Source organism: Python bivittatus, unplaced genomic scaffold (assembly GCF_059951505.1).
Source record: "Python bivittatus isolate LINGU-HERP-01145 unplaced genomic scaffold, Pbiv_v1 ctg000020_np1212, whole genome shotgun sequence".
Taxonomy (NCBI): domain Eukaryota; kingdom Metazoa; phylum Chordata; class Lepidosauria; order Squamata; family Pythonidae; genus Python; species Python bivittatus.
The window spans coordinates 107,972,176-107,986,168 of record NW_028277030.1 but is presented as its reverse complement, the minus strand read 5'-3'; the positions used below and the strand labels follow the sequence as shown (position 1 = coordinate 107,986,168).

Sequence of the window (13,993 nt, the reverse complement as noted above, 5' to 3'; positions counted from 1 at the left end):
TATATTTCACCAACACATGTTCAGTCACAAAGGATTATTTTATCCGATTTATCAAAAATGCATTTGCAGAGTACCCATAACATTTTTATGTTTAAATGTTGTGGGTTCATCCTGCAGATGCCAGAAGTATGTCACTTAAATGGATAATAAAAAATATGGGGGAAAATCCTGAGCCACACACAAATCAAATTCTACTGAAGGTTCTGTAAAACTGAATAGTTGTTCCAAAGCCAATGAAACAGAAAACACTGAGACATCTAACAGCTATGACATATTTGCCAAATACAAATATTAACAGCATTATTAGGAAAGTCCAACATTTTTACAAGTAATCTGCAAATGAAAGGGGAGACTCTATTCCAGTTTACAAAGGCATGTGTTTCTATTACTGAAACTAAAGCAAGATATATCCCAATTAGAAAGACTGATGTAGCTTTTGCAAGCACATCTGTTGGGGTCTACTGTCTTCTTTTAATACTTTCATCTCTCCCCATTAACACTTGTAAAATTCCAGAAATTGTACCAAGAGCTGTAGTATTAGTCATCAAATGATGTCTTCTGAATGTAATATTTCTAGTAAAGCCAAAGAGAAGGATCTAGTATAGTATTATGGTCAATTTAAACTGGAAAGAAAAAGACTACTGTAAATCTTGAGACACAATGTTATGTCTATACCTCAAACAGGGATATATATTTCCATGGGAAGTCATGGTTCTTTGCCTGGTAGAGGTAGAGGTCCAGAAGAGATACCCCAGTCCCTCCCTAGCCTAAGAATGGAAAACAAAGGCAGAACTGGAGGGAGGAATAAAGGAACTGAGGGTGTCTTTATCTCTCAGTACAAATTAGGACATTCTTTTTGTATGTCAGTCTTGAATCATACTTTTCAGGCATGTTCCAGAAGATCTAGCATTTTCTTTTCTCTTTAAATAGAGGAGGAAGAGGTGGAACATCAACTATTACTATTCCCATCTCTTTCCTGGAACTGTGGGGAATTACAAGCTACTGCCTAATTGGAGTAGTGGGTTGGGTGACTCTCTCAGCCTAGTCTTCCTCAGTGGGTTGCTGTTGTGGGGAAAATAAGAGGAAGGAGGACTGTGTAACATCACCCTGACTTGATTTTTTTAAAAGGCAAGATATAAATCTAATACATAATCTGAACAATTCTGTAACTGATTTTTTTCACTACTGAACGTTTACATTTTGGATATCTGAAGTTAAAAGAGAAGGGGTTTATTTCATCTTTTTTTTGTATTAAAATTTGATGTTTGCCTCTTATGAGATTTCTATTTCCTATTTCCCATGGAAGAGCTGAAATCCTCTAGCAACACACCTCTTAGCTACATAGCCAGGCAATGGTATTAAAGAAATACTTCTTTTGTTGTTTTTTTACCTTGTAATCACCAGAAAAGCAGCACAGGATGTAAGAACCCTATATCGAACATAGATTGGGGTTGGGGATAGGAAATGCCAGATGAGGCACCCCCTGAAATATAGGTAGATTTAGTAGTTAGTTGTCTAGATAGCTAAACAGCTCTGTATATCAAAAAGGGGAAAGTACTGTATCTCTTTGTTAAAAAAGGGAGGGTTTGGCTTATCAGACATTAAGTTTTAATCAATACTGCAGTAAAACTAACTGAAGTTAAGGAATGCCTTTATTCTAAGATTCACTCTACATAACAGCCATGGTCACTGTCATAATCGACTGCTGTCAAGAATTAGTGGCCTAGCACGATTACAAATGACAATCAAGATACAAGGTCAGGGTTATTAAAGAACTGAATGTTCTGCTGCTGGTACTTCTAATTTAAAGCTTCATAACAACTACACCCGCTCATATCGATTATTGTACCATGAAATTGGTGTTTTGACAAGACAAACTAACCTGTTCTGTTGTGACAAGCTGAGTAAGTCAACATGCTAGCACAACACAGTAATACACCATGCTCAAATAGTCATCATTATTCATCACCACACTACAACATAGTTTGAAGCTGCCAGACTGGGAAAGTGAGCCAAGTATTTACCTATGAGTTATTTTTGAAGGTTTGCAACAAAGAACATGAAGTGGTGCTTTCTCTACTTCCTTCACACAAGAAGGTACAATAATTATAATGGCTCTGTGAGTTTTCAGAGGTGTGATTCCATTTGAAATGGCGGGAAAGGAAATATTGCTACCTTAAGTTAGCAGAGCATTTACTGCAAAACAATTGTTAATCCACTAGCTACTAGTGCTAGTAGACAACAACATTGTGCTAAAGGGAGAATCCAAATTCAGAGCTACATTTTAATGTTCATTTTCTTTTTCAGAGATTAAGAAACAGATTGCAATATAAATGCTTCAAATTATAGCACCAAACTTAGATTATGAGAAGAGACATTTTAGTAAAAGAAAAAACTATCTTGCCACAAATGTAGAGCCTTTATAATTCTGAACAGGAAAGTGATAAAAGATGGCATGCCCATATTTTTATCTGATTTCAAAACACTCTATAGAAACATGAAAATATAAAAAAGCAGCAGATAAAAGGACAAAAATTTAACATATCTGAAATTGTAAAAATACAGTAAAAATAATGCGATAGCAACCCTGCTGGATCAGCCACGGGCAACCCACTCTAGCATTTTCTTGCAGTAACCAGCCAGGTGCCTCTGGAACGCTCACAAGCAGATGTTGGAGACGTGCCCCTTTCCCACCACTGCTCCCTGCAACTAGAATATGGAAGTTTCTCTGGGGTACCAATGAGTCTTTAATAGCTCTTGAAATATTTGTTCCTCGTGAATTTATCCAATAAATTTTTAAAGCTACCCAAATTAGTGACCATCATTACATCTTGCAGTAATGCATTTTATTTATTTATTTGGTAAATTTATATATCCACCCATCTTACTTATATAACTGAGTGGCATACAAAGTTAAAAATACAAAAACAATACAACAAAACAACCAAAAATGTAACAAAAAACATTAAAAAACATTTAAAACAATTACAAAAAAACAATCTGCGAGAGAGAACACTCAATTTCCCTAGCAATACAGCTGCTATGCAGGCTCCATGCTCATGTTACCAGATCCCCATGCCAGATGGTAAAGCCAGGAAACATCTGACTTCAGGGGGAATGATGTTCTAAAGGGCAGATTCTGCAGCAAAAGGGTCTTCTCCTAGACAGAGGACATTCCTTTGTGGGCAGGACCTGCAACAAGCCCTTCCTGCTGTGGAGTCCCTGGGATTCTCTGAGCTTGGTTCTTTTCTTGCAAACGTTTCATTACCCAGCTAGGTAACATCTTCAGTGCTAAAATGGGCTGGGGTTTGCTCTCTATTTATGTGCTGTGGCCTGCCTTGCCAGTGCTGGTAAGGGTGGGGGTTTTGTTTTGCTCCTCTGATAGTTCTTTGTTCTATGTTTGCTGCTTGACTGTGTGCCTGGTGGTAGCCTAATCACTCCAAAATACCCTAAGTAAACCAAAAGACCCAGTAGCCCAAGAAGAAAAAGCAGGAGTCATCTACAACATACAGTGTAAGGACTGTAACAAACACTACATAGGACAGACAGGCAGAAGATTAGCAGAGCGCATCCACGAGCACCAACTAGCAGTCAGAAGACATGATGAAAATTCCTCAATCTCACAACACATGGACAGATTCAACCATGGTTTTAACTGGGAAACTGTCAGCATTTTAGACCAAGCTAAATCCAAATATGCAAGAGAATTCTTCAAAGCCTGGTATTCAGACAAGGCAGCAATTAACAGACACACAAAGATTAACAGCATCTACAGTGGGGCAAAAAAGTATTTAGTCAGCCACCAATTGTGCAAGTTCTCCCACTTAAAAAGATGAGAGAGGCCTGTAATTTTCATCATAGGTATACCTCAACTATGAGAGACAAAATGAGAAAAAAAATCCAGAAAATCACATTGTCTGATTTTTAAAGAATTTATTTGCAAATCATGGTGGAAAATAAGTATTTGGTCACCTACAAACAAGCAAGATGTCTGGCTCTCACAGACCTGTAACTACTTCTTTAAGAGGCTCCTCTGTCCTCCACTCGTTACCTGTAGTAATGGCACCTGTTTGACCTTGTTATCAGTATAAAAGATACCTGTCCACAACCTCAAACAGTCACACTCCAAACTCCACTATGGCCAAGACCAAAGAGCTGTCAAAGGACACCAGAAACAAAATTGTAGACCTGCACCAGGCTGGGAAGACTGAATCTGCAATAGGCAAGCAGCTTGGTGTGAAGACATCAACTGTGGGAGCAATAATTAGACAATGGAAGACATATAAGACCACTGATAATCTCCCTTGATCTGGGGCTCCACGTAAGATCTCACCCCGTGGGGTCAAAATGATCACAAGAGCGGTGAGCAAAAATCCCAGAACCACACGGGGGACCTAGTGAATGACCTGCAGAGAGCTGGGACCAAAGTAACAAAGGCTACCATCAGTAACACACTATGCCGCCAGGGACTCAAATCCTGCAGTGCCAGACGTGTCCCCCTGCTTAAGCCAGTACATGTCTGGGCCCGTCTGAAGTTTGCTAGAGAGCATTTGGATGATCCAGAAGAGGACTGGGAGAATGTCATATGGTCAGATGAAACCAAAGTAGAACGTTTTGGTCTAAACTCAACTCGTTGTGTTTGGAGGAGAGAGAATGCTGAGTTGCATCCAAAGAACACCATACCTACTGTGAAGCATGGGGGTGGAAACATCATGCTTTGGGGCTGTTCTTCTGCAAAGGGACCAGGACGACTGATCCGTGTAAAGGAAAGAATGAATGGGGCCATGTATCGTGAGATTTTGAGTGAACACCTCCTTCCATCAGCAAGGGCATTGAAGATGAAACGTGGCTGGGTCTTTCAGCATGACAATGATCCCAAACACACTGCCCGGGCAACGAAGGAGGGGCTTCGTAAGAAGCATTTCAAGGTCCTGGAGTGGCCTAGCCAGTCTCCAGATCTCAACCCCATGGAAAACCTTTGGAGGGAGTTGAAAGTCCGTGTTGCCCAGCGACAGCCCCAAGACATCACTGCTCTAGAGGAGATCTGCATGGAGGAATGGGCCAAAATACCAGCAACAGTGTGTGAAAACCTTGTGAAGACTTACAGAAAACGTTTGACCTCTGTCATTGCCAACAAAGGATATATAACAAAGTATTGAGATGAACTTTTGATATTGACCAAATACTTATTTTCCACCATGATTTGCAAATAAATTTTTAAAAATCAGACAATGTGATTTTCTGGATTTTTTCCCCCATTTTGTCTCTCATAGTTGAGGTATACCTATGATGAAAATTACAGGCCTCTCTCATCTTTTTAAGTGGGAGAACTTGCACAATTGGTGGCTGACTAAATACTTTTTTGCCCCACTGTATACTAGTGGATCACCCAGCCTCCCTTACCATAATGTAACATGAAAGCAGATTATTCACATCCAAGAAAGCAATATTTCTAAAAGTTTCACGAATGTTAAATATTTTATGTTCTTTTACAAGATCCTTTAATTAAATATATTTAATTAATTATCTTTAATTAAATATATTTAATTAAGCTTGATTTCACAATAGAGATAATTCTATAGATGCCCAGGCAGGTAAAAGCACCATGATGTACATACCTGACCCACACCATACTTCAGCCAGGTAGCATTCACTCTCACCAGGCTCTTTGCATAAATCTACTACATCTCTGCAAGTAGTTTCTGGAGTGACTGGCACTTCTGTGAAGTGTTGTTCATTGTTAGTGAGGTACACTGTGAGAAACATCTGGAAGAGAACAGTTGAAGTGTTACATCAGTAACATTCATAACCTAAATTATAGAAGTTGATATTTTGCTCATATGTAAAATATTTCCCATTAAATATACATCTTGTCTGCACACTGATGATGTTGGAAAAAGCAAAGCCGTAGGATAACGACTGCTAAATATAGGATTTCTGCTATCTGAGCTTAGAATTTGACTTAGCTTTGATACATACCTCACTCACTGCATAGGAATTTCTAAAACTCATTTCTAAAATTATATGCAACTACAGTAACTGATCCAAAAATATTAACTGAGGTTGAATGATACAGTTGTTCACTTTTAAAAGATAAAAAGTGGAAAGCATTCCTGAGTTGTTGATCCTGCTCATTTCATGATTAACAATGCAAGCATCTCCGTCATCCAGGTATACCCAATCAAAAGGACATATTGACTGGTTCTGACGTAACTGGATGCATTTATAGAACAGCCTAAGGCATATTATTATTTGACGTAATGTAACATTCAAAGCTGAATCTTGGGAAGACTATGGTGAGGGCTTAAAGTCATAATCTTGTTTTAAGTTCCATGTCATCCAAACCTAGACATGGGACTAACCAATTGTTAATTCCCTCTTTCAGCTACTGGGTGTAATGATAAACCGCAGCAGAAGCAAAACAAAACACAATTGTTTTGTGTTTTCTAATTATTTTCCTTATGTATTTCTTAAACTAAAGGATTTCTAAACCATCTGTTTTTCATGGTCTTATTGTGTCAATATCAACAATTGCTTCTTCCAAAAGATATATAACACACGTTAACTAGAAAGTCATTTTGGAGTCAAAGGAGATCAGTATTGATAAAAGCTAGTCCAATTTTCCCTCAAAGCATGACACAGAAAGAATCTGCATGAGGTCCCTATTAAAAAATTTACTCAAATCCTCCAAGGAAACAGATCTCACTATTTCCAATATCAAAACTTATTTACATGTAATGTATAATGGTTAGAATTATAATAATGTTGATCATCATGAATAGGATATATAGATGAGCTCCAGGCTGAGCCATAAGATATTATGTCCCAAGAAGAATGGAAATTGTGCCTGCCAATATCAAGATGACCCTCTATATAGGCATGGCTAGCTCATAAGCTGTGATGGCTTATGACTGCAGTCATTACCTATGGCAGGTGATACATTATTTGGTGCCTCTCAGCAAAACTAATGGCAACTGTAGTCCACAACCTAGGAACTGAAAAATAACGGTCACTCATGGGGAAAGCACCCACTATGCCGCTACTATGGCCTTTGCACTAGTAACTGGTCACATCTCTCCCTTTCAGCAGTGGATTTAATAGCTTCTGCATCATTAGAAAAGGGAAAGTCCCACAATCTTTGAAATTGTCTCAGGCCAGAAATGGAAGTTCATAGAGAGGAGATCCTCAGCATCAAAATCAAATAATGTTGTGAATGTCCTTTACTGTCCTTCCTTTCTTCTGGTTCACCATACACTATAGCATTTAGATTTAGTCTCCTATGCATCTTTAATTTTAATTTTTACCAGTGTAGAAAGATGTTGAGATCTGAAAAAGCTAGTTTGAACTAGTATGTTCAAGCTTGGTATTAAGGTCCTGAGACACTAGTCACCATGGAAATCAATGATTGAGAGTGGCTGGAATAAAAACAAACATTAAAACTAGGCAAGAGATATCCATACCCTAGCTCTAAAAAAAAAAACACCCGTGCTGGATAACTAAGATCAAGGCCCAAACAGAAGCTTATTGTAACATTCTGGGGCCAAAATGGGTCATAATGAAAGACTCAAGGACCTCTGATGGTTAATTTCTAGCAATATTACCAGCATCTTGTAATACCTACTCCAATAGTAGTATCTGAAAGAACAGTAACCAAATCCACTGAGCCTGTTTGGTGAAAACATGATTGAGGGGAGTTTACTCCCATGAATCAGACACCTATGAAAGAGAACCATAGAAGGTTTCACAGCTCAGAGAGATACTATCAAAGGAGAGGATAAGTATACAAGGAGGAGAATAAAATAAAAGAACGATCAAGATCTGCTGAATTTGGTAAGAAAGAAACTTGGTAGAGATAGGGAACACTCCTAGGCAATGCTGCTGTGGAAGAACTCTACAGGATGAGTGAAGTAGACCTCTGCACTTTAAAGATGGTGGGAGCATGCAAAGATTTAAAATGCTTCTTAGTTCTACAATGTTCTAAGTTCTATGCCAACACAAACTTACTCAAGATTCCAATTCAAAATAGATCCTTTAGATACCAAACAATAGATAACCCTGAAATACAGAGTTACAGTGAAGTCTCTTCTTTCATCCTATATTTAAAATACCACAGAAATTATTTAGAAAATGAAGATTTTGGGGGTTTTTTTAGAGTGGCACAGGCACAGAATACAAAAAAGCACATTAACAAGAAAAGGTAATATAAAGGAAATATTTCCTGAAACATCTTTAATTAAAGCTGTAATGTCCATTTACCTATAAAAAAAGCCTAATCACACAATATTTTTCCATGTATTTCATAAGCCAAGCAAGCACCACATATTTATCATGCATTCCCCATATAAACATTTTTCCGATTCAAAAAGAATATAAAAACTGCGCTGTTTTGGGAAATGGTCATTATAAAATTCTATTTCAACATTATTCCTTTACATGATTCATAGCTTATTGTAATTTGAGCTAGTGCTATATAAAATACTGAAAATAGTTTCAGTGGTACAGAACACACTTTTTTGATTAATATGTTTATAAAGTATTTTGAATCACAACATTGAAAGAGCTCCTAAAGATTACCCTATACTACAAAGTCTGATTCTCTCATAGCAAGGTATGTAACAAACAGTGTTAATATTACACAAAAGAACTTTCTGTTCTACATTACCATCAACATTTTGGTAGCTGTTCTTCTTCATAGCATGACTACTGGGTGAGAAGCTATGAAGGGCTTCATTTATATTTTCTAACAAGAACAAGAACTTACTTTAAGTTAAATTGGGGGAAGTAATACAAGCTCAGCAATTATGTTATTCTGAGGATTACACAGCCATACTTAAACAGCCAGATTGTTTACAAAACAAGAAATCCATTTAGATATTTCTCAGTATTGCTCAACTTACCTGATCCCAGAAAATACACATACAGGCAACCACAAAAAATCAACACCAGAAATATTTTTGTCACAAATGTTTCTTTTTGAAATGTTTCTATATATCTTTTACTATCACTAATTAAAGTCTTTATGCAATATTGGTATTTACTTAAAGATCAAGGTACATGACACTAAAACTAACCTAACCTATCAACAAGAAACTGCAGCTTCACATGCTGTGATATTGCATAGCTATTTACTTCCCTGCATTAAAGTAAACCTTAACAGAAGGCAAACGTAGTATTTCTCTGTGTCAACATCTAATGGTCAGCGTACATTTTAGTCTTCTCAGTTACTACAAACACAGTCCAGCTAAGTTGATTTGGCATTTAGCCACAATTGTAAGAAAGGAAGCTGTGATGCAGATTAGGTGGAGTACCAGAGGAAATACAGCATAATTGTTTAAATTATTCTGGTACTGAATAAGATGAGGGACTTTTTCCCTTTATTTATTCCATAAGTAAGCATACACTTACTCTTTGCCATTCACAGTAATCTCCATTAGCTACATAACTTACTTACAAATTGTAATTAAAGTTTTCTGCTGTTCAAGAACAGAGGGAATATTTTTGATATTCCATAGACAAGTAAGGTTTATCAATATTCTGATTTTTGCTACTTTATAACATAATCCTATGTATGTCTTCTGATAAACTCAATGGGGTTCATTTCACAGTACACATGTTTAGGATTGCACTGTAAGCTGCTCAAGATGAGCCTGACATCTGGAAAGTCAAAAAAGTGTTAATTTACCAAGACACAAACTATATTTATATTATCTCCCCAGCAATCTCCATTCAAAGTGAGATGACAAAGTACCAACATTTAATTACACTTCACGATCACAACTTTCAGGACAAAAAATTATCCTGAGATATCTTAAGGAATGCATTATTTTTGCCTGCAGTCAAAAAGCTGGCTTCACTTTTTGGCTGTAAAAATGGGAGCATAACCAAAGACTCCCTCTCCAAGTCCTGCCATGCTATCTCATCATGGCAAGGGATGTTCCTGAGAGGAATCAGCAAAGAATGCCAGGAGTGTACGCCAAGAGCACATACTCCCAGCAGGGTCACCCAAAGGGTCCATAAGGCATGAAAGTCATTGGTACTGCAAGCAGGCATCTATATCGGGCTAGCAGTGATATAGGAAGATGCTGGAGGCATATCATCACTTCTATGGCAACAGCAGTACTTTGCGGGAGAAGGCAATGGTAAAACCACTCCTGTATTTTTGCCAAGAAAACTGCACGGATACACAAGATAAACTAATTGATGTTATAGTGCCCCTCAGGTTGGATGGCACTCAACATACTACTGAGGAAGAACTGAGGGTCTTTTGGAATACTAATGATGTTCATGACATGGTTAGATTAAAGCCTTGAGATGTCCAGAATGTTGCTGATGTTGTTATGCAGGAAAAGAAAATCCAAAGCTGCCAAGACAGAATTACAGCGGGAACATGGAATGTGAGAAGCATGAACATGGGAAAGCTCAACACAATGAAAGGTGAAACGATTTGACTACACACTAAAATATTAGGTATCACTGAATTGAAATGGAATGGAATTTGACACTTTCAGAGAAGATCATATTGTTTACAATGTTTACACAAGTGCTTTCATAGTCAAGAAGGACATAGCTAAGACAGTACTTGGATACAATGCAGCCCAAAACCAAATAATACAGTCAAACTTCATGATCAACTCTTTAATAAGGCAGTTATCCAAGTTTATGCTCCAACCACTGATACAAAGGAAGAGGAGGTTGACAAGTTTTATGGTTGAGTTCAAAGTGAAATTGACAGAACATGCAAGCAAGATGCATTTCTTGTGGTTGGAAACTGGAATGTCAAAGCTGAAAATGGTAAGGTGGAAATTGTAGTTGGAGTGCATAGCCTAGGAAAGTTTTTGCCAATCCAGTGATTCCTTCATTGCTAATACATTCTTCAAACAACCAAAATGATGAATCTCACCAGATAGAGCACGTAGAAACCAAATTGACTATATTATTGGTACAAGGAGGTAGAAGAGACATAAAAAAATAAGAAAAGTCTTCCAAAAGATCGCCAATCTTAGAAGGAGATTCCAACATCAAATTGGTACAGTACAGAATGTCAATGGACAGATAATAACGGATTCAAAGAAGATCTAATAAACTTGGAAGGAATTCTGCATGGTAGGGATATCGACATTCAAGATACCCCTGAAGATATTTCCTATTTACAAGAACTTCTAGTAGTAGAAGACAAAGTTCCATCAGCACTCTGGTTATTACCAAGTTGGAATGCTACAGACACTCAAGATATATCTACAGAAATATACAGAAGCAACAGAAGAAGAATCAGTAAAGGTTCTAATCAAACTGTGCCACAAATCTGGCAAACAACATAGCGGCCAAAAGACTGGAAGAAGTCAATATACATACCAATGCCAAATAAAAGAACTTTGCATTCAAACTATTGTACAATATCCTTAATTTCACATGCTAGCAAAATAATGCTTGGGATCATCCAACACAGATTAAAGTCCAACATGGAAAAAGAATTGTCAGAAGTTCAAGCTGGCTTTAAAAAAGGCTGAAGAACAAGGGACTTTATTGCTGATACACTCTGGATAATTGAGAAAACTAATGAATACCAAAAAGAAATCCATATGTGTTTTATTGATTACAGAAAGGCCTTCAATTGTGTCAATCATATAAGGCTGTGGAATGTCCTTAGGAAAATGGGAATCCCAGAATTTCACTGTCCTCATGCAAAACCTAGACACAGGTCAGGAAGCCTGTGGCAAAACAGAGAGGCTCCAGGTCAGGAAAGTGAGGCAAGGGTATACAGATAGTCCTTGACTTACGACAATTTGTTCAGCGACCGTTCAAAGTTATGATGGCACTGAACAGACTTACGACCCATGCCAAAGTAACAGCCGTTGTAGCACCCCCGCAATCACATGATCAAAATTCAGGCATTTGACAGCCCACCCACACTTACAACCACAGGGGCACTTCAACTCCCCCACCCGCCTATCTCCCCCCTCCATATATGCCCTTTTGGTACCCTCCCACCCTACGCACCAGCTGACCTTTACCATCTTCTTGCTCCTGCTGTTGACGAGGCATGCCTGGCCTGGCTGCTTGGGCCAGGCTGCAGCTGGGCTTTGCACTGCAGGGCGGGGGGGGGGGGGGGGAGCCAAAAGCAGCAAAGGGCTTTTTGGCATGCTGCAGCCCAGAGGCTGCTTTTGGCTTTTTTTCACAACACAAAGCCCAGCCCTGCCCAGGAGCTCTTTGCAAAGGGGCTGCTTTGTACTGAAAGTTTGCTTTAAAGAGGTTCTATGTTCCATTGCATTGCCTCTCTGAAAGCAGGACATGCTGGTTTACTAGGCAAATGGATGACTCAAGTCCAGTAAAACTGTACTCATGGAGAGCCTAATAGAGGCTATTAAAAGAGCCTCAATTGTTTGATATACAATATGTTCAATGCTATAAAAAGAAAAAATGGTGCTTTTCATAAAAACATTGGTTCAAATGTTATTATTCCAGCAAGTATTATCAACCTCCATGTGGACATACTTACTATAAAAACTACTATTTGCAAATATTTGCAAATATCCAACGTATTATCACACCTCCACATGGACATACTTACTATAGAAACTACTATTTGCAAATATCCAAAGTGAATGTGATCATTTAATGCTCACTCAATGCTAGTACAGGTAGTCCTCACTTAACAACCATTTGTTTAGTGACCATTCAAGTTTAAAGCAACACTGAATGAATGGTAGTTATGCTCAGTCCCAGAAGTTACGGCCATTGCAGCGCCCCGCCGGTCATGTGATAAAAATTCAGATGCTTGGCAGCCCACTCACACTTATAATGCAGGGGTGCTTCAACTCCCCCCACCTGTCTATCTCCCCCCAACTCTGCCCTTTTGGCCACTCTGCACTCCGCCACCTCTGCTGACCCTGCTGCCCTTCCAAAGCCTTGCAAGAAAGCTGCATGCAATTTGGGCAAGGCCACACATGGCCTCACGAAGGGCCAGGCTGGGTGCACCTCATCAGCAGTGGGAGGAGGAAGACAGTGAAGGTCAGGTGGGGGTGACAGGGCCTGCAGAGGTGGTGGAGTACAGGGTAGCCGAAAGAGCAGAGATAGGTGGGTAAGGGGAGTGAAGCGGAAGCAATCCCTTACTCTTACTGAAGCTTGGGGCCGGGAGGGACCAAGCCGGGAATGGCTTGGATCGAAATGGGTCCTCACCTAATGACCTGTGGGATTCCATTAATGACGGCAATGGGGAGTGCTGGGATTGCCATCGCTAAGCAATGTGATCATGTGACATCGCACTTTATAACTGCATTGCTTAGTGATGGAAATTCTGGTTCCAATTACCATTGTTAATGGCTGACTACCTGTATCATGCTTTCTAGATATCTGCTAACAAGCTAAGAACTCACATGATTTTCGCTATCTGTACAAGAGGTTGTATGCACTATAACTCTCATGTAAAACATGGCCATACTGAATCACGTACAGAATAATGGCAACATTCACATGAATTAGCTTTTACACAGGTGTTAACATTCAGCCCTAATTAGAGTTCTTTGCTCTTTTTTTTTTGGACAGAGAACTCAAAGCCACCTTATCTGCAAGCAGAAGCTACCATGTTGAGTACACATACAGTCAGGTCCAGAAATATTGGGACATCGACACAATTCTAACATCTTTGGCTCTGTACACCACCACAATGGATTTGGAATGAAACAAACACAATGTGCATTAACTGCAGACTGTCAGCTTTAATTTGAGGGTATGTACATCCAACTCAGGTGAACGGTGTAGGAATTACAACAGTTTGCATATGTGCCTCCCACTTGTTAAGGGACCAAAAGTAATGGGACAATTGGCTTCTCAGCTGTTCCATGGCCAGGTGTATGATATCCCCTCAGTACCCCAATTACAATGTGCAGATAAAAGGCCCAGAGTTCATTTCAAGTGTGCTATTTGCATTTGGAATCTGTTGCTGTCAACTCTCAAGATGAGATCCAAAGAGCTGTCACTATCAGTGAAGCAAGCC

The 13,993-nt window shown here is 38.9% G+C and overlaps 1 protein-coding gene across 3 annotated transcripts in view; it reads right to left on the bottom strand.

The window, feature by feature from the left end:
- TP53BP2 (tumor protein p53 binding protein 2) overlaps positions 1 to 13,993 on the bottom strand; it is a 54,133-nt gene that overhangs the window by 23,169 nt on the left and 16,971 nt on the right. For 2 of the 3 annotated variants that reach the window (XM_007426286.3, XM_088146232.1), the window contains exon 2: positions 5,619 to 5,766. In XM_007426286.3, coding sequence (XP_007426348.1) covers positions 5,619 to 5,766 — 148 coding nt within the window. Of the gene's footprint in view, positions 1 to 5,618; positions 5,767 to 8,897; positions 9,179 to 13,993 lie in introns of those variants that run through there. The other variant, XM_088146248.1, reaches the window with a different exon arrangement.